This window comes from Heterodontus francisci, chromosome 5 (assembly GCF_036365525.1).
Source record: "Heterodontus francisci isolate sHetFra1 chromosome 5, sHetFra1.hap1, whole genome shotgun sequence".
In the NCBI taxonomy this organism is placed as follows: domain Eukaryota; kingdom Metazoa; phylum Chordata; class Chondrichthyes; order Heterodontiformes; family Heterodontidae; genus Heterodontus; species Heterodontus francisci.
The window spans coordinates 163,481,715-163,503,143 of record NC_090375.1 but is presented as its reverse complement, the minus strand read 5'-3'; the positions used below and the strand labels follow the sequence as shown (position 1 = coordinate 163,503,143).

The 21,429-nt window shown below is 43.3% G+C and overlaps 1 protein-coding gene across 1 annotated transcript in view; it reads left to right on the top strand.

Moving 5' to 3' along the window:
* rims2a (regulating synaptic membrane exocytosis 2a) overlaps positions 1-21,429 on the top strand; it is a 749,410-nt gene that overhangs the window by 424,673 nt on the left and 303,308 nt on the right. Inside the window, exon 21 of the mRNA XM_068032308.1 lies at positions 15,170-15,342. Within this exon, the coding sequence (XP_067888409.1) occupies positions 15,170-15,342 (173 nt within the window). The remainder of the gene's footprint in view (positions 1-15,169; positions 15,343-21,429) is intronic.

Sequence of the window (21,429 nt, the reverse complement as noted above, 5' to 3'; positions counted from 1 at the left end):
AGAAGATCTCTCCTGTCTGCTACCATCTGTTTCTTTCTAGCCTCTGAATCCACTGAAGACACATGAACCCCACGAGAGAAAAGTCTCCTGCAGCAGACAAGTTTTAAGAAGAATACTGGGCCCTAATGAAATGTAAGATCTACCTACAATCAAGGACTCTACAGTGAACTCGAAGAACCGTAACAAAAACTCTTCAGATATTGCCTCAAACTTTTCCACTTTATTTTTCTTCTGCTCTTTTCTGTCTCTATTTGCATGTGTGTATCGCATATGCATGCAAGCTTGGGCGTGTCGTGTATCTGTAGGCATCAACCGAATTAGAGCTTAAGTTCAAGTTTAATTAATTTCAATCTTTCTTCTTTAAACCTAAGAAAACCTGTTTGTGCTAATTTCTTTGCCTTATAATTGGAAAGCGGTGAACAAGGATTCACCAAGGGGGAGCTAAAAACACAATGTGTTTAAAATTAAACCCTGTTACGGTAAGACCAGGTGAAGGCTGAGAGGAAAACCTAAACCTCGTTCTCACCTGGTCGTAACAACACTAATGGGTTTCCATTGCCTTACAGTTCCTCTAGGCAAATTGGTAAGTGAAAATAATAAACAGATCAGGAAGAATGCAAATTCTTTTAAAGATGAACTTTAAATGCCTCATAGGGATGCACTCAGTTCAATACTTAGCATGAGTGTGCAACAATCTTTTGAAGTACCTGAGCTGGAAGAGAATCGATCCACACATCAACTTTGCACACAGAAGTTACAACCCTTCCTTCACAGATGTAAGATTACCTGAAGATTAATCTCCTGACCAACTTTAACAAAGACTCAAAGAAATTGATTCGACATTTACAAAGAAGTAGCCCCTGGTTATTTGCCTCTGCTTATCAAATTAAATCCCCTAATGGATGTCTATTCTCTCTTTCCAAGGAATCCCCCAAAAAATGCAAACACAAGGAAATGAGATTATTCTCATAATCTTTTGTTGGCTAGGATGCATCAATGCATCTTGATATCTTTCTGTAGTTGACACAATCTTAGTTTCTGGAAAGTGTTCCACAAGTAAGAGTTACAATGCTAAATGAGAAAGATTAATTAAGAATGTTTGACTGTTGTGCAAGCTGTCAGCCATGGCTCAGTTGGTAGCACTCTCACCTCTAAATCATAAGGTTCTGATTTCAAGAACCACTTCAGAGCATAAAAATAAAGGCTAACACGTCAGCACAGTGGAGTGTTGTACTATCAGAGGTGCTGTCTCTCCGCTGAGATGTTAAACTGAGGCTCCATCTGCCTACTCAGTTGGATGTAGAAGATCCTGCGGCACTATTCTGAAGAAGCAAATTGGCTGCCTCGTATCCTATATCACACAATGTCATGCAGGCCCCCACCTGCCAAGAATGAGACACATTAATTTTGCCACATGAACATTGATTTTTAAACTGTCATTGGAGTAAAGAAAGAACTTGTTTAAAAAGAAACACCAGACCCTTGACTGGAAATACATTTGCATAGTAACAGACAGTACTTGGAAAGGACAAAGGGACCACACCCTGCTCCAATTTAATCCATAATGGACCTTTGATTACCAGACGTTGAAGTTGGAGAAGCTAGCATTCCAGGTTAACTGCTAAGATGGTCGAATACACAAACTGACGTGGTCAGACCAGTTTAGTCACATGAATTTGAACTTGCTACAGAGTTTTAAAACCCAGAAAGCTGTTTGCTCCTGGACTGAAAAGACCTCTCTCCTGCATGCTCTCATCTTGCTGTCACCAGCTTCGGAAACCATTGAAAACACATGATACCCAAGAAAGAAAAGTCTCCTACAGTGAACAAGTTTTAAGAAGAATACTGGGCCCCAATGAAAAGCAAGACTACCTAGAATCAAGGACTCTACAGCGAGCTCAAAGCACAGTAAAAAAAACCCTCTTCAGAGATTTCCTCAAACCTCTCCACTATTTTTATTCTGCTCTTTTCTGTCTCTATTTGCATGTGCGTATCGCATATGCATGCAAGCGTGGGGCGCGGCGTGTATCTGTAGGTGTTAATCGAATTAGAGTTTAAGTTTAATAAAATGTCACTTTTCTTTAAACCTATGAAAGCCTGTTTATGCTAATTTCTTTGTCTTATAATTAGAAAGTGGTGAACAAGGATTCACCAAGGGGGAGCTCAAAACACAGTGTGTTTAAAATTAAAACCCTGTTACAGCAAGACCTGGTGGAAGCTGAGAAAGACCCGAGACACCTTTCTCACCTAGTCGTAACAACAAGTACTTCATTGGCTGTAAGCACTTTGAGATGTCTGGTGGACATGAAAGTGCGACATAAATGCAAGTCTTACTTTTTTACCTTTTATTTCTGTAATGCTGAACTGTTTTGGAATATATTTTCTATCTACATACCACAGCTAAAGCAGCTTTTATCCTGATTAAGATTTCATTAGGAAAGTTTCTCCATGGTTTCTGGCTTCATAAAAAGTTGAACCATTTAATGGTTTCCTCTTGTGCATTCACTCTTGAAGTCCATGATACCTTCAGTTTAAACAATTGAGAGCTAGAAAATTGTCATGTTGATGACCATAATTTCAACAAGGAAAATGTGTGATAACAAGTTTGAATTGGAAAGTTTGCTGTGAGCATTTATAAACCTTGCTGTAAGCTCTTCCAAAAATCAGATATTTGGCCAAATTCTGCAGGAGTGGTGCGCATCATCAGTTAGACCTTTTTCCTGCATCCTTCAACTAGAATATAATTTGTAGGCAACTTGCTGGAAGTGTAAGGACCAACAGGGCATCTGGCACCTTCGTGAACAATGAGATCAACAGTCCTTAATCAATGAAATTTAAGGATTGTGAAAGAAACAGGAATGATGGAAAAGGAAATTTGGTGAATTAGAGTCACAGAAAAAGAAATGAAGAGAGGCAAAGGAACTGTAATAAGAGGCAGAGAAAAAAAGAGAGGCAAAGGAACTGGAGTAAACTGCGGTACGTTTAATGGGCAAGTAATGTGCAAATCCAGCAAGTTTTAAAAATAACCGGGAGGTTGAGAGAGAGTTGCTATTTTTGCAAGGCATATGGCAGAGCAATGTCAGTCAATCAGTAAATTATGGAGATTAGTAACTCACAGCACATCTGTTCTTCCTTTGAGCTTGCTGGCTGATTTCTGCATTAATAACAGCATGCGCCATGAACTCCCCATTATTTTTCCAGGAAGATTTGTCCCACTATCTTTCTAACCAGCTTTGCACACTTCTAAAATGAAAGATAGCTTACACTGCGTTTTTAAAAAACTTTGGGCAGAATTATATGCCCCCCCAAACGAGCGAGCTGCTGGCAGGGGGGTGGGGGTGTCGTAAAATGGAATGGGAGGCTGTGGGTCGGGGGGGTCCTTCCCAACCGCCTCCCACTTCCGCTGCAAATTTATGCGGGGCAGCAGCGGCGAGAAGTGGCTCGCCTGTCCCAGGGTAATCAAGGCCCTTAAGTAGCCAATTAACTGGCACTTAAGGGCTGCCACCCACCACCATGGGTATTTTACCCCTGGCTGGCGGGTGGATGAGGCCTCAAAAAGCCCACCTAGGTAGCCTTCTTGCGGGCTGGGGGGCCCTCCTGATTGGGCACCCTGTGCCCCACAGAGGGCCACCGAAGCGCCAACAGCCCCCAACGCACAACACTGCCCCTGCTCCCCAAACCGAACCCCCCCTTGCCTTGCTGGGGCCCAACCAATTGTCCCTGGCAAGGTCCTAAAAACTTCACCTTTTGTCCGGGGCCGTCCTTCATCTTTCCATGGCTTGGTGTTCACAGAATCACAGAATAATACAGCGCAGAAGAGGCCCTTCGGCCCACTGAGTCTGCACCGATGCATTAAAGACACCTGACCTGTCTACCTAATCCCATTTGCCAGCACTTGGCCCATAGCCTTAAATATTATGACGTGCCAAGTGCTCATCCAGGTACTTTTTAAAGGATGTGAGGCAACCCGCCTCTACCACCCTCCCAGGCAGGGCATTCCAGACCGTCACCACCCTCTGAGTAAAAAGTTCTTCCTCAAATCCCCCTTAAACCTCTTGCCCCTCACCTTAAACTTGTGTCCCCTAGTAACTGACCCTTCAACTAAGGGAAACAGCTGCTCCCTATCCACCCTGTCCATGCCCCTCATAATCTTGTACACCTCGATCAGGTCACCCCTCAGTCTTCTCTGCTCCAGCGAAAACAACCCAAGCCTATCCAACCTCTCTTCATAGCTTAAATGTTCCATCCCAGGCACCATCCTGGTGAATCGCCTCTGCAGCCCCTCCAGTGCAATCACATCCTTCCTATAATGTGGCGACCAGAATTGCACACAGTACTCCAGCTGTGGCCTTACCAAAGTTCTATACAAGTCCAACATGACCTCCCTGCTTTTGTAATCTATGCCTCGATTGATAAAGGCAAGTGTCCCATATGCCTTTTTCACCACCCTATTAACCTGCCCTTCTGCCTTCAGGTATCTATGGACAAACATGCCAAGGTCCCTTTGTTCCTCAGAACTTCCCAGTGTCAGGCCGTTCATTGAATACTTCCATGTCACATTACTCCTTCCAAAATGTATCACCTCACACTTTCCAGCGTTAAATTCCATCTGCCACTTTTCTGCCCATTTGACCATCCCGTCTATATCTTCCTGTAACCCAAGACACTCAATCTCACTGTTAACCACTTGGCCAATCTTTATGTCATCCCAGCAGTGGCCACCGCTCCCGATGTGCTGCTGGGACTAAGAGCTGCCGGCCCGCTGATTGGCTGGCAGCTCCTTTAGGTGGGACTTCCTGCCTCAATGTGGCGGGAAGTCCCACCCAAGACCAATTAAGGGCCTGGGGGAGCGTAAAATCTGGTCTGGCTCCCCAGGCCTGGCGAAGGCGGGTTCGCCACCAACTTTTCAGTCGATGGACGGGGCCTCCCTGCCCAACAAAAAATTCCAGCCTTTTTCTTATTACACATACAAAGAATCATAAAGATCTTTCAATCTATGTACATCTGTGTGTCCTATTGGAGCAAGATTCCTTGAAGTCTTAATGAGCAGCCTAGCAAATTGAGTACTATGTATAGTATAGTAATATCTTACTATTGCCTTGCTGGTAAGGAAACCTCCAAGGAGATCAAGCTTCTTCAGTCGGAGCGTTGTTGTTTTTATATTGTCATACTCTTCCCTGAAAGAATAGTATAAAGTAGTAGAGTAATTCACAGGTTAGTTAAAACTTTGACAGACCATGACATAAACATTCCTTTCTTGACATAACCATTTTTATACCAGTTGGAACAGTGATTAGGCATATGCAGCAGGAGTGATTTATGGCCTCACATACCCCAAATGATAAGGAGGACCCATCCACACCCATCAGGCGCTAGCATCCCGCTAGATGTCAACTCAGATTTCATAGCTGGGGAGACACAATCAAAAGCGACAATTTTATGAAAACTTTGAATTGTTTAGCAACAGGTAATTAAACAGTTTTCAGCTCCTGGGGAAAGTGGTACCTTATGCATTATATGCTGAAAAAGAGCTTCCTGTTGATTTAGAGACTTTATATGACCACTTTATTCCTATCTTCAGTATTATGTACGCAATGCTGAACAAGAATAAGTTTATCATGCATAAATATAGCAAAATAAGGGGGAGCATAAAGTTATAATCTAATCGTGAAGCTTGTAAAGACAATCAGATCTATAATTTAGCATTTATATTCACCATGAATTTAGACTTTTTCTTGCCCTCGGCATCGACATAAACTAAAATGCTTCACTGCCTTTAGGAGTAGAATTTAAGCAAGGAATCCATAATCTCCCACCATGACTTCAGGATGAGATTGCAAAAAACCCCAGATAACTGGCATAACTCACTATTCATACTGTTTCTCAGGGGTTTCGGCTGATATTCCAAAAAGTTACAGCAGGAGATCAGGAGAACCTGCGCAAGAATTACTGGCAATCTAGTTTATCATCTTGTGAGCAAATACATTTGCCACTGCATTGATTTGACTTGATTTAATATGGACATGTTTCTACTTGAAAAATAGCTACAAGTACATCATCCTCACTTGAAAAACTTGGACTTTAACTGAAAGATAACAAAAGGGCCCAAAAGTCTGAGATTTTATTTGTTCTAAAAGTAGTGTATTTCTGGCATAGGGGCCAGAATTTGGGACATGAAGTTAGATACATTAGAACCACACCTGTTTTAAAATACTTGCTAAGTTTCAGTCAAATTGTTTGCTGGTAGAATGCCTCCACCCCAAAGTGATGCCTATGAAAATGACAGGATAATGAGGGAGAAAAAGTGCTGTCCCAGAAATTCCGCCATTGACACCAGAATTTCAGCCATCTGAAGTTCAGGCTGTAGAAAAGAGGGTTCGTTCCCTGCAGGACATGTTAAATCAGGAAGTTTGACCGGCAACAGTCCTTGTCTTAAATATGAACTTGAACCAACAGAAAAAACTTTTATCCAGCTGTGCAACTTGAAGGATTCTGCCAGCTGCCTTTCAGCAGTTTCAGGCAGAAACCTTTTGCTTCCCACCTATACTGTCATGGATCCGTGATCATGGGGTTCACTATGGACTTTCACATTGTCTCCTTATTAAAGAGGCATAATAGAAGCAGGAGGAAGACAAAGTGGGAATTTTACTGGCCCTTCGGGGATGGGATGAGAGGCGGGAGGGCTGGGAAAATCACTGTGGAAGACATCAAGTCTGATGTCTTCACATTACTTTCGGATATTTAGAGAGGCTGGTGGGAGGAGGTCCTGCTTCGACGTGGCAGGAAGATAATTGAGCCTAATAAACAGACAATTAACTGCTATTTTACAAGTTATTTCAGATTTTACAAGGGGTGCACAGGAAAAATTGGACTCCAGAACCTCACCAGCCATATCGAGGCAGAAGCTCAACAGCAGGTCATTCGTGGCTGTAGTCGGCAGCTGTTTCAAGTTGTCGGGTGGCTTGTGATGGTGGGTTGTGCTGTCCAAAGCACACTTGGCTGGCACAGCAGAGGCATTCTGGTTGAGTGTCATTGCTGACTTGGCACTTGTATGTGTAGAGTCAGGTGGGGCACAGTGGGATAGCCATGAAAAATGAGTTCAGCTACTTGCTATGGGCCTCATTCAATCAGGCTTTGAGGCCTCCAGTGAGGAGGAGCATCAGAGAGGGAGAGAGCTTCAGTCAGCCACTGGGAACGAACTGTCAACGCCCAGATGGAAACCAGGAACATGAGCCTGGAAGTGGGCATGGATGAGGGGGTGCAGAAGGGCATGCAACCAGCCTCTTGTATGCAGAAGAGGCTACTCACCAGAGAGGGGAGGGGTTCAGTTACCCACAAATGTCAGAGCAGCAGTGTCACTGAAGACTGCGCCTCTCCAAGGAGCCGGTCACTGAGCTGTGTGCCATGATGGAGGATGAGCACATGGGGAGTGGTGCGAATCGAATGCCTCTGGCAGTGAAAGTCACTGTGGTGCTGAATTTCTGCACCTCAGGATCATTCCAGGGATGTTCTAGAGATACTTGCAGGATTTCATAGCCTGTAGCTCATCGCTGCATCAAGATGGTCACCATTGCCATGTTCAAGTGGCCAGCTAATACGTATGCTTTGGAATTAATTCAGACAGTCAGGCTGAGAGGGCTATAGGATTTGGGGCCATCGCTAGATTCTCCCAGGTTCAGGGTGTCATTGACTGTATGTATGTGGCCATCAAAGCTCACACAGATCCGACAGCAGCCTTCATCAACAGGAAGGGCTTCTACTTACTCAATGTACAACTGGTCTTTGACCATCACAAACTGATCCTTCAGGCTTGTGCACAGTTTGCAGGAAGCTGCCAGGACACCTACATACTAAGGCAATCCAAGGTGCATGACCTTTGCAATGCTTCCCGCTTGCCTTCAAAAGGTGGATACTAGGCGATAAAGGCTACCTACTAAAGACATAGCTACTTACACCTGTGAGGAACCCAAGGCCAGATGCTGATGAGAGGTACAACATCTGCTACGGCACAACTCAAGCGACCAGCGAGCAGGCCATAGGCCATGTAGCGGAGCCTGGTCTCCAATCATCTCGGCCATCCCTGCAACTGCACAAAGACCTTGCTTCGCTCAGACCTTGTGGTAGTTGGTGTACAACGGCCACCCTAAGTTAAAAGAACCCACGCACAGACATCTTCCACCCCCTCAAAATGAAACTTCAGTACCTGGAGTATCAGGATTGAATTATTCAGTCACCTAAGGACCCACAACCCTGGAGTGGAAGAAAGTCATCCTCATTCCCGAGGGACTGTCTAAGAAGAAGAAGGCCTTCTGAAGATGTGGTTCAGATGCCTGGTTAGATCTGGTGGAGCCCTTCAGTATGCCCCAGCAAGGGTCTCGCATATCGTGGTGGTGTGCTGTGCACTGCACAACCTGGTGCGACACAGGGGAGAAGTTTTGAACAATGAAGACATCCTGGAGCGTGATGCCTCTTCTGAGAATGAGGGTGAAGATATGGAGGGGGCTGCTGACCAGGTTCTTCATGATGAAGAGTCCAAGGGTCTGCAGACAAGATGCCATGCAATACACGCAAGGGGGGCTTGCGACATGCTAATGTAAGCACATTTAAGTGAGCCTTACTAGCACTTCCATTCAATCTAATAAAGCTGCAAACTACAGCAGCCCTGTTCCATTTCCTTGATTGCCCTGTTCCATTTCCCTGCTACGACACAACTCAAGCGACCAGCGAGCAGGCCGTAGGCCATGTATATGTATTAGTCCCCGTCCGTGTAGCGGAGCCTGGTCTCCAATCCTCTCCAAACCGTAAATACCATGAACAACAGCATAGGGAATGCATTGACCTCACGCGGTGTGGTCCTTCCTGACACACCTTTTGCCAGTGAAGTGATAAAGGCCCAGTAGTATGTAAAGAAGTAAATGAATACTTTTGTGTTGCACCATTCCAGATTTCATTTGAAGCACATTCAGAGCAAGATGACATCCATTAACAATACATGACCCCATGAATCCCAAGTACAGCTAGGTGGTGGACTTCTTAAAGTGTTTATGGGTGCTCCTACATTGTGCTTTCCCTGCGCTGACAGCTGAGATAGAAGAAAGCTGCTGACCTTTGTGCTGTGTTGCTTTTGATGACCTTGGCAGACATCTGGGTGGTATGTTGGATATGGCTCTCCATGAAGGTCACCAGTCTGTCAATGGAGGAAGCCATGTCTGCACATTCCAGAGATATGGCTGCACTCATGGCCAGGATGAACTCCTCCATCGTCCACGCATGGATGCACCTAGACTCTGGAAGCTGCACCAGATGTTCACGCACCTCATGCTCACCCCCCCTCACCCCCACCTTGAGGGCATCGCCATGCCCTCCCACACAGTCCTCCGAGTGTGAGTGGCCTCAACTGTCACTGCCTCTGTCAGCTGATTGGGCACGTCAGTGCAGTGCTCACCAGATTGTGACCGCATAGTTAATCGCTCATGACAACCCTCCGAGATGAGAGAATCTGTGCTGGTGGAGGGTGTGGGGGAATGATGTGACGGTGCACCTTCTGAGGTCTCCTCTTCCTCTGGTCTGGTCAGCTGGCTGCTGTTGTCATTGACCTGAGAGAGAGAGGAGTGTTTACTGGGTGAAGTGCATTTCATCACGTCCTTCTGACTACTCCTAGTCTAGAACTCCATGTGACCAGTGGTAGACACATGAGCACTATGCTTCCTGCTCGCCAGGGGGTCTCTTGTGACCATCCATTAGGCCAATCATTCTCTCGGGTCTCCACTCCTATCTCACCATCAACCATTGCCTGACCTGCCTACAGGCCTCCCACTCCTAGCGCTTCTTTCTTCATGGGTGTTAGGATGGTGAAGTATGGGATACCGCCACCCATCTTGGCTTTCTCCCTAGCATACTGAGCACACTTCTCCTGCGTGCATATACATTTCCATTGCTAGTCACCCATCCAAGACATGCACAGTACCTATGCTGGTATCAGCCTGATTGTCCATGATGGCACCACATGGATGCCTCCAGCATGTGGCCATGGAGTAGCAGCAGTATAGAAGTCAACTGTAACTGACTGGAGCCCTCCATGGAGAGGATGCCATGCCTCTGACATCCAATGCTGCTGCCTGGGCATTACCAATATCTGGGTGGGTGTGCCTTTGCTACTGATTTCACATTCATCCTTCGTCTGATATAAGGCTATATGCTTGACATTTTCCATTGCACTCACTTTGCTGCATGCATCAGGTCATTGATACCTTTATAGCACTGCAGTCACATTCAAAGGACAGACCCACGGCTGCTGGCCGCCTCAGCGATCTCCATCCAGGCTTGCTTCATTTTTAGGCCGGTCTCCTCATCTCGCCCCTGGGGACCAGGACATCCATCCTTGCCCAAGCAGTCTGGGGGAGCATCTGCAGGGAGGCATCAGTGAACCCTATGGCAACCCTTGATCTCCCTGCTGCTGTATCCAGTCTCCCTCTTTGGTCTATCCGGGTTGCTTTGTCTCCCCCTTTGCTCTATCCGAGTTGCTTGGTTTCCCTCTCTGGTCTGTCTGGGTTGCTTTGTCTCTTTCTCTGCTCTATCCAGGTTGCTTTGTCATAGAGAGATACAGCACCGAAACAGGCCCTTCGGCCCAACAAGTCCGCACCAACCATCAACCACCTATTTATACTAATCCTACATTAATCCCATTTTCCCTCTCACATCTCTACCTTCCCTCAATTCTCCTACCACCTACCTACATTAGGGGCAATTTTTACAATGGCCAATTTACCTATCAACCCACAAGTCTTTGGCATGTGGGAGGAAACTGAAGCACCCGGAGGAAACCCACACAGTCACAGGGAGAACTTGCAAACTGTGCACAGGCAGTACCCAGAACTGAACACAGGTTGCTGGAGCTGTGAGGCTGTGGTACTAGCCATTGTGTCACCCTTTGTCTCCCTCTCTGGTCTATCCGGGTTGCCTGGTCTTCCTCTCTGGTCTATCCGGGTTGCCTGGTCTCCCTCTCTGGTCTATCCGGGTTGCCTGGTCTCTCTCTCTGGTCTATCCGGGTTGCCTGGTCTCCCTCTCTGATCTATCCGGGTTGCCTGGTCTCCCTCTCTGATCTATCCGGGTTGCTTTGTCTCCCTCTCTGCTCTATCCGGGTTGCCTGGTCTCCCTCTCTGCTCTATCCGGGTTGCTTTGTCTCCCTCTCTGGTCTATCCGGGTTGCCTGGTCTCCCTCTCTGGTCTAGTGGCTAAAGACAGGGAGTGTTAAAAAGAACACACAAAGCATCAGTGATGAGAAGCCAAATAATGAAATTTACCTTGCAAGTACAAGTACACTTGTTGAAATCGCTGGTGAGACAATGGCTGCTGACTCAACGTGCTAAGTTCAGCCTGTGAAGTGGAAAGTTGACACCAAGCAGAAAGCAAGATCTATATCAAAGAGATGTAAATAAGTCAAAAAGTACATTGAAATGGGAATTACTTGGACTGGGGCTGCTGAATACCCTCAGCCACAGTGTGTGTTATATAGTAAAGTCCTGTTGAATAACTGCCAAAAATCATCTCTTCTATGCAGACACTTGGAAACAAAACATGAAAAACACAAGGACTAACAGCCAGAATATTTCAAGCAGATGTGAGCACAGCTAATAACAAGCAAGACATTTTTGGACTTATCTGCTGCTGATAACAATATTCAGGCCCTTGAAGCATCATACTTAGTTACAGAGTTTCAAAGTCAGGAAAACCTCACGCCATAGCAGAGCAACTAATACTATCTGCAGTTGTGTACTATGGAACTATAACATGCTACTATGTCAGAAGCACTATGCTTGGACAGAAAGCCCAAAAATTAATTCAGTTGTGCCATTATCAAACAACAGTGTCACGTCAAATTAATGACATGGCTAGTGATGTGCAAACTCAATGAGTGAACCGTGTCATTAGCAACTGGTGCTTTGTGCTGCAACTGGATGAATCCACAGACATGGTAGGCTTAGCTCACCTCCTGATGTACGTGAGGTATATTTATGAAGGTGCAATGCAGGAGGGCATTTTGTTTTGCCAGACGCTGCCTACCAGAACAACAGCTGAGGAGATTATTCAGTTGCTTGACAACTTCATACATCAAATGATGTTGTTTGTCGCAATGTTGGCATCTGCACTGATGGAGTGAAGTCAATGACTTGTAGGAACAGTGGAATAGGGACTAGTATCAGAGAAGTGACTCACAATGTGATGTGGGTGCTTTGCAGTATATATAAGGAAACCTTCACTATCAAAAGCATGCCTACCAACTTAGAGGAGGACCTGAACAATGCTGTGAAGATGGTAAACTTTATAAAAGCTTGATCATAGCATTCCAGAATATTTTCTGCTCAATGTAATGTGATCGAATGTGAGCTCTTCATTGCTGCACATGGAGGTTCAATGTCACATGGCAAGATCTTAGCATATTTCTTTGAACTTCACTATGAGATCAAATTATTCTTTACAGACCACCCGCTTCCACTCTCTCATTGTCTACATGACACATTCTGGCTCTCACTGCTGAACGACTAGTCAGATATATTCTCTCACCTGAATGACCTACATCTAGGACGTCAAGGGCTGAGTGTAGCCATCTTCAATGTCCAGGACACAATTAAGTAAATGATTTTTTAAAAATGAAATACTCGCCTCTCTTTGTGGAAGAAAACAACACTGACATTTTCCCAAACACGCTTGAATTCCTGACAACGAATGAACCACAGTTGCAGGATGGTGTTAAAGATGATACCAAGTAACATTTCACTGAACTGGTGAGGCAATTACATGATTACTTTCTCTCAATGGAAAATGCAAACAGCTGGATCTGCTACTCTTTCACAAATTTCTCTGCCGTACCCATGCTTCAAGACATGTCAATAAAAGAACAAGAGGACCTCCTGGACGGCAGACTCAAGATTGCATTCCAACAAAAGCAGTTGACTGAGTTTTGGGTCCAAATGTGAATAGATTTCCCCAACTTGTTAGGGCTGTCAGGTTTTGATATCATTTGCTACAACTTACCTGTGTGGAAGTGCAAGTTTCATCATTCACTGCAATGAAATCAAAGTATCATCAGTGCTTTTGTGTAGAAAACAACTTATGACTCAAACTATTACCTAACACTCAAAATATTATGTGCCTACACTCAAACAAACAACCTCATCTGTCACTTTAATAGCGAGTAGTACTCTTCAACCATGGTTTAAGTTGTACATATGTATTTTATAGTTTGTACATTTTGTACAATGCTTGGACATTAAAGGGGTTAAAATAGTTAGCCTGTATGCTGGTAAGGGTACATGGACAGCTGGTAGATCTGGAAGGAGGTACGCAATAAGTAAAATTTCGGAACCACTGTGCTAGGAGATAACTTTCCACCAGAGTGTACAGACCATGCTGTCCCCTCAGTCTCATGTCTCAGAAGAGGTCTGCTGAAGTAGGCAATGGTTAAGTAAGGGCAATTAAATGAACGGGCATTGGGGCTTGCTAACTATGTCACATGAGGCTGTTATCAGGAGAGAGGATAGCATTATGAAGGTGCACTCTAGCTATTCTACTTGTGCTGTATTCTGAATATAAGTGCCTAAATGATAATTTGGAGGCAGACCTAATGGTATCAGTAAGAACTTGCAGACCTTGAGGGGATGCTACCCCATAGTGCTTGGAAACTGTGTTCTATTATTCTTTCCAAATGGTATCCCAAGGCCTAAAGTGCAGTCGTCAAAGTATCCACTTTGTTATGGAGGGCTGTGTGTCAGGGGGAGTGGATGCAAATGCTTATGGTGCCACCACTCACTCCAGATAGCTCTCATTGTGTCAAATTCTTCTCAGTAATGGGCACTGATGATGAAATTGGATTTACTGCAACCCGTTACTATCTGTCTCAGATCCTTTGAGATGATCACCAGTATTTCCATGTGACTGATGCACATCCAGTATTCTCCTTTTCAGAGCAGAAGCCCCAATAATTAGATAATGAGGGGCTGACTTCGACATGCTCATTTCAGATTCCACATTTACATCTGACTGCTCTGGTACCATGAGGATCATGAATCAAGAGGTGCCATATAAATACAAAGAAGGCAAGGAAGCAAAATACTGCAGATGTTGTAAATCTGAAATAGAAACAGAAAATGTTGGAAATGCTCAGCAGGTCAGGCAGCATCTGTGGGGAGAGAAACAGAGTTAACGTTTGGGTAAATGCCTTTCCTCAGAACTCTACAGGAAAGCCTCAAGGTGGGCTCCATCTCAGTTCTGATGGTGCCATTGAACTGCAGGAATTTCATGCCCAGTGTTGTCATTCCAGAAGCAATTTTACTCAAAAACTTTGTGAACTTTGCAAGCAGACATGCACAGAGAAGAAAGGAAGAGTGGATTTCTTTTTCTTAATAAGTGGCATGCACACAGAAAAACGTTAAACTGCTGTTTTTAGCAAGTAAGTGGAATACCCCCAGGAGGCAACAGGGTCCTTTTTTAAATATGCAGACTGGGCTTCGATAATGCCTTTGGAGCCTGACTGCAATGCTAACCCTAAGGCCTGTCTTGGGTAGCCATTTTGACTTCCTCGCCAGACAAAACACAATGGGAAGAGAAGTCGGTGCTAGGAAGGTACAAGTGCTTCTCTGAGCAGCACATGGAAACCTTGGGCCTCCCCTTCACTGAGTCCATCCTTCACTCCCTGGCCACAATGCCATCCTGACCCCTTTCCTTAATGCTAGAGACTATCCATGGGCTCACGACAGCAGGCTCCTGCTGGTCAGCAGGTAGCTTGTCCCATTGGGTCTGGGAAGAAGACTGGTGTCAAGCATGTATAAGAGACATGGGAGTTAAAATTTCCTGGGCCCAGACTGTGGAACGCCAGACGGCTTTCCAGCCACCTTGGCCTCAGGCCTCATCAATCCAGTCCTCTATTAAAATCACCCAAAATATCACCTCACACATAATAAAAAAAACACAATGCTGTGAGCAATTCATGTACAGAAATCAGAAAATCAGGTGCAGGTTTTGATTTATAAGTGAACTTTTAAAAATAGGACTAAGTTCCTCTCTAAACAGCCTTTTCATCAAATAGTCGTTCACATATTTTTTTTGGAATATGCTGCACTTTTATCCTCAGGTACTTTTATTGACTGAAGAGGTTGGTTGCTTTTTTACAGCATCGGCTGGGACGGGACTCTCAGCGAGGTTCTGACAATATCTCCAATAAATCATCAGATAGCGATGTCAGTGATGTGTCTGCTGTGTCAAGGACGAGCAGTGCTTCGCGAATGAGCAGTACAAGTTACATGTCTGTGCAATCTGAACACCCTCGGACATCCAGAAAGATCAGGTGAGACCCAGTGACCGTGACATACTGTACAGAACACAGTTCTATAAATCTGTTTCTAATTTAAATAGTTTGATCAGTGAGATAGATATTCATCTTTTCATCTGAAATAAGTTTTGTGTTCAGAATGTTGCTTAAGATTATACAGCAGTGCCATTTCAAGCTTGTAAAGATCTCAACATAATGACATCATTGTTAAGTGTTAAGGTAAATATGTTGCCTCGGGCATATGATGAGGCGGCTTACTATGTAGTGGCCTTATTGATGCTGCTGAGACCAGATTGGCCATAACAAACAATAGAAGAAGCCTGAGCTGCTTCAGTCACATAAACCCTCCAAACTGCGAACATATTAGGATATACATTCCTGTACCAGATATACCAGTGCTTGTTGTGACAATTAAGCCTCTTCCCTGTCCAGTCAGTGTTTGCATGATGTTTTGTCACCGATTTGAGCACATGTAGACACCTTAATGTGTTCCAAAAGCTTTCTGCTGCTGAAGTAAAATGTTGACTAATTTGCATATAGCCTAATTTAAGACTTCTGCATTCCCCACCACCACCCCCCACCTCACTGCCAACCCCCACAGTGACTTATTGATTTGTGCAAGTGACATCTTTCTGTCACATAATTATTAAAATGTCCACAAGGGTAAGCTTGTCTACTTTCATTTTTTTTTTGCTGAGACCTATGCTTCATCTAACCAACAAACCTTCCCTGAGAAATGCTCATTAAATGAGGAGAGAGCTAGGATGGGAAGAGCTGCTCAAAAGCTGTGGAGAATGATTACTCTTCTTAAAGAGCATATTGTGGTTTTTCTGTGGACAGAGTAGATAAATCAATAGCATAAAAATTCTTTAATTTCAGTAACTGCTAGTTCTTAAACACATCAATAACGCCTCACCAAACCTGGTACAATACCATTTCTCAGGTACAATAAATATTAAATGGATTACAGGAAAGTAAACATAAAACAGCTCATAAGTACCCCCTATTTCTCAATGTTAATGAGCACTTTATAGTAGATGTGCTACTACTTTACTGAAGTATTCTGAATCAGTAGGATGATCTGAAGGTACATCCATCCTCCCACCGCCATTTGCAGGTCAGATATTTGCTCCCTGAACAGCACTAAATTCAGTTGCTGTGAAGTTATTTCTAATAAATTTTTTTTAAATTTGTCTGTTAAATATTTACTTTTTCTTGCTTTATATTATTGAACAGTCATACACAAAACACAACAATCACAACTAGAAATTACAGGGAAATGCAGTAAATTTCCATCTAAACTGTATAGGTGGTAATCTGGCAGAGCACATTTCCCACCTATTATTCAGTTGATGGAATAAAAATCGGTTGTTTTCTTAATGGAGTGAGATCAGCCCTGCTAAATTATTGCCCAATGAATTCAGAACTTTGCCTTAATATGTATAAAATGAAGATTGCTTAAATCTTTAATAAAAACTTTTATATGAATGAAAAATGAATCCACTGAGGATTTAGGACCCAATTCCAGTCCAGATACATTAGCAGTGAAAATCAATAGTTGGCATATGCTTTGTTTATTTGTGTATAACTCCACATGTTCTTGTTGCAATCCGGTTTTATAAAGTGCGATATTTAAACTGTTTTATTTTTGGTTTGCTTCCTGTTTAGATCTGGTGTAAAAATAAGAGTAATGACTGCACTTTAAAATCAGTCACTTAATCTAAATTGTGTTTTGTGATTTTCAATGTCAATGTTTCTTCATTAGTGTTGTGTTTACTGGTTATTTCCATTCTTATCATAGTGCTTAGCAATCTGTAATCCTTGAATTGTCACTAACTTCATTCTTTTTTCCTTTTGCATGCCTTCATTACTTTTGTGTTGTGACCTGCAGAAGGTCTAAAGCATTAGAAGAAAAAAAAGAGGGAGGGGAAGAAGGGGAGGAGGAAGAGGCAGAGGTAGAGGAAGAAGAGGGGAGAAAGGAAGAAGGGGAGAGGGAAGAAAGAACCCAAAATGAGGAAAATGAGGACTTGGGGGAAGAAGACAAACCAAAGGAGGAAGAATGTGAGGAAGAGGAATGTGAGCGAGAGGAATGTGAGGAAGAGACAGGGACAAGACAAAGGAATAAAGAGGATTTACAAAGGAGATACTCTGAAAATGATGTCAGGTAAAATCTACCCAATCCCCCTGATGTAGATAGATATCCTAGTTAATTTTCAGAAGATCCCCCCTCTTCCTCTGTGTGGACCTAGGTAGTTCCCTTTTCTGTGTGATAATTAGATATTTACTGTAGTAAAAAAAATTCTCTTGCTCTTTGAATCCCTGTTAGCTGTTTCCATCTCTGTTTAGTCACATTCAGCAGTTGATATTTGGACAGACATATGCTTTCCCCTGGGAGTGTAAGGAGATTATTAAAAGTTTGGAATTATAATGTTGTTTAATACCTTGTTGCTAAAGATCATGGAGCAGTTCAGAGGTTACTTTTACAAGCCTGTGCATTTGTAGAAATATCACCAGATCTTAACATATACTTTGATCTATCTATTTTTTGTGGCAGAAATTTCACCACAAAGCAAGAAGACATGCTTTCTGCATTTATCACTATCTTTTTAAGCTACCTTACATCAAACTTTTCTTGTCAAATAGAAGAACTGATAGAGGAAGAAATGGCTAAATGGAATAGATACTGATTGACATTGGGAAGTACATAACCAAAAGCTCCAAAAAGTGATTTGCTTCCTGATGTCAAATTATCTTTGTATACTGATTTATTTATTGATAACACCTATCAGTATGGCACAATAATAGTACATAACCCACAGTGGAATAGTGGTGCTACAGGCTGGTGTTCCAGCCCACTGTGTCACAATATGGTACACCATTCAGTCACAGTTATCCGAATCCCAATCCTGGCTGTACTGTTGATGAAAACAACTAGAAGATATCTTTCCCTCTAGGGTGGGAGTGCAAGTTGAGGACAAGTCACTCACCACTCTTCTATTATGTACCTTCTAAAGGGCAATTTACAGCAATTAACTGGTGATTCTAAAAATGTCAATTGTGCATTTGGTGGCAGGAACACAGGAATGTATGGGGAACGATCATGCAGGTTTTTTTCCCTTATTTTTAAGTGTCATCATGGATTGGACTGGGATATTGAAGAATGTCAATGATATACAATACATTGCATAAAAATGCTCCTAAGATTATTTTGTTACTGGAAACATACTCAGCATTAGGTTACAGCATACTGTTTTAATACGTAGCCAGGGGAAACTGGGACTAAAGTTCAAAGAAGGCTATATAGCTTTGTTCAAAAGATACAAAATGTAAAATAATTGATTTAACCTGGTTAATGTGATACAGAAAAAACAATTGTGTAGCTTTCCCAGCTGCTCAGTGAGTTTATCTAGTGAGTAGCTGAGCCATACAGATTAGGAAGACCCCAGGTTTAATCACTGATCTCTGTTGAGTTAGCTAATCTCAGTGAACCCCTAAGTTTAAGGAGGGAAAAATGGCCAACATTCCTGCTCCTGGTATTAAGTTAATGCCCCTTGCTAAAAATACACAAGTATGGATGTTGTGTGAGTAGAGGATTGGGCTCAGTGGTATTATCATCTTGGCTAACTAGCTTGCTAACAATCACTGTCAATGCTGATACTTGAATAAATTTCATTTGGATGAGGTACTGGAGGTTGATTCCAGGGAATATAGACCTAGTCTACTCAATCATTCCTCATGACACAATACCCTCAACCCAAGTGCCAGACTAGTGAATCTTTGTTGTACTCCCTCTAGGGTATATCTGTCCTTCCCCAGGTAAGGAGACCAAAACTACATACCGTATCCAGGTGTGGCCTCACCAATGCCCTGTGCAGTTGTAGTAAGACTTCTTTACATTTATATTTCAATCCTTTTGTAACAAAAACGAACATACTGTTTGCCTTCCTAATTGCTTGCTGTACCTGCATGTTAACTTTCTGTGATTCATGCATAAGGACACCCCAGATCCCTTTGGCTACAAATATTTCTCAGTCTCTCACCATTCAAAAAATATTCTGCTTTTTTTATTTTTCCTACCTAAGTGGATAACGTCACACTTCACCACTTTATATTCCAGCTGCCATGTTCGTGTCCACTCCCCAACCTCTCTACATCCCTCTGCAGCTTCTTTGCATCCTCCTCACTGCTCACCTTCCCACTCAGCAATGTATCATCAGCAAACTTGGATACATTACACTCAGTCCCTCATCTAAATCATTAATATAGATTGTAAATAGCTGAGGCCCAAGCACTGATCCTTGCAGTACCCCACTAGATACAGCCTGCCAACCTGGAAAATGTCCTGTTTATTCCTACTCTCTGTTTTCTGTCCATTAAACAATCCTCAATCCACGCTAATATACTACCCTCAATCCCATGGGTCCTAATTTTGTGTAATAATCTCTTGTGTGGCACCTTATCAAATGTTTTTTTTAAATCCAAATACACTACATCCACTTGTTCCCCTTTATCCATCCAACCAGTTACATCCTCAAAAACTCTAACAAAGTTTTCACGATTTGTCTTTCATAAATCTGTATTGACTCTGCTTAATCATATTATTATTTTCTAAGTGCCCTGCTACCACATCCTTAATCATAGATTCTAGCATTTTGCCAATTAGGTTAACTGGCCTATAGTTCCCCATTTTCCGTCTTTTCCCTTTTCTGAAATAATGGAGATATGTCATAGAATCATTGCAGCACAGGAGACCATTCGGCCATTGGGTCCATGCTGGCTTTCTATAGAGCAGTCCAATTAGTCCCATTCCCCCGCTGTATCCCTGTAGTCCTGCAAGTTTATTTCCCTCAAGTGCCCATCTAGTTTCCTTTTGAAATTATTCTTCATCTCTGCTTCCACCACCCTCCTAGGCAGCGAGTTCAGGTCATTTCCACTTGCTGCATAAAGAAGTTCTTCCTCAGATGTCCCCTGTATCTCTTCTCCAAATCCTTAAATCTGTGTCCCCTAGCCCTTGTACCATCAGTTGGGAACAGCTTTTCTTTGTTTACCTTACATAAATCTGTCAATCTTTTACACCGCTATCAAATCTCCCCTCAACCCTCTTTGCTCCAAGGAGAACAACCTGCTTCTCTAACATTCAATGAGCTAAAAGAACAAAATTGGTATGCAGATTTTAGGACACAACTTCAAGCAGAAACCTGATGATGTCAGGACTTCACAATTTCTGGGATTTACCCTGAGAACCTGCAAGGGTCAAAACTTCTATCCAACCATTACAAGGCAAGGCCAAGGACAGTGTCTCTAAACCAGGAGGCCCTGGCCATGGTAGCCAGTATGCTGAGTGAGACCCATGGGGTGAGCAGTGAGCAAAGGTGCACCAAGTGGTGATTGCACCCATCTACTTATAAATAAGGTGTTCTTACACTGAACCTGCCAGCGTTAATGGGGATTAATGTTGGTGGTATTACGACCTCACTGAGACAGTTAATGTTAAAATACGAGATCTGAGTGCTTTTTAAGTAACTGATACCCCAAATTACAAAGGAAGGTATTTTCTTTACTTATTAAATACTTAAAAACCTCACACCACACTTATAACTTACACAGTCCTCCTTGATCTTGAAATCTTGGCGGTTGAAAGTCCCAAACTCCTCGCAAAGGCAAAGGGTTGGATCTCCCAGACCTTTTCAAAATCAATGTCCTCTTTGCTCACTTCTCCAAGCACTTCCGACCTGGACATCCATGAAAAAGGTGGTTTTCCTTCTCTGTTGGTGTTCCTTTTCTGCAAACTGCAACTTTCAAAACAGGTTCAAATCTTTGCAACTTTTCACTGTATCAGTCTTCTCTGAGAGCAGGTGCTCCCTCTCTCTCTCTCCCTCGGCGCTGCCACCCCTGGTTGGCTTCCTTTCTCACAGCCTGTTCTGAGGCTGCTACTGCTGATCTCCCTTCTTTCTTACAGCCTGTCTGTCTTCAAAAATTTTGGCTGGCATCACAAGTCAATAGGCTATTGTCCTTGCCCAATATGCAAAGTCCACAAGTCTGGTTTCAGCAGCACCCAGGCTTTCCATTGGTTCCAGATGTTAGCAGCTGCCGTGCACATTT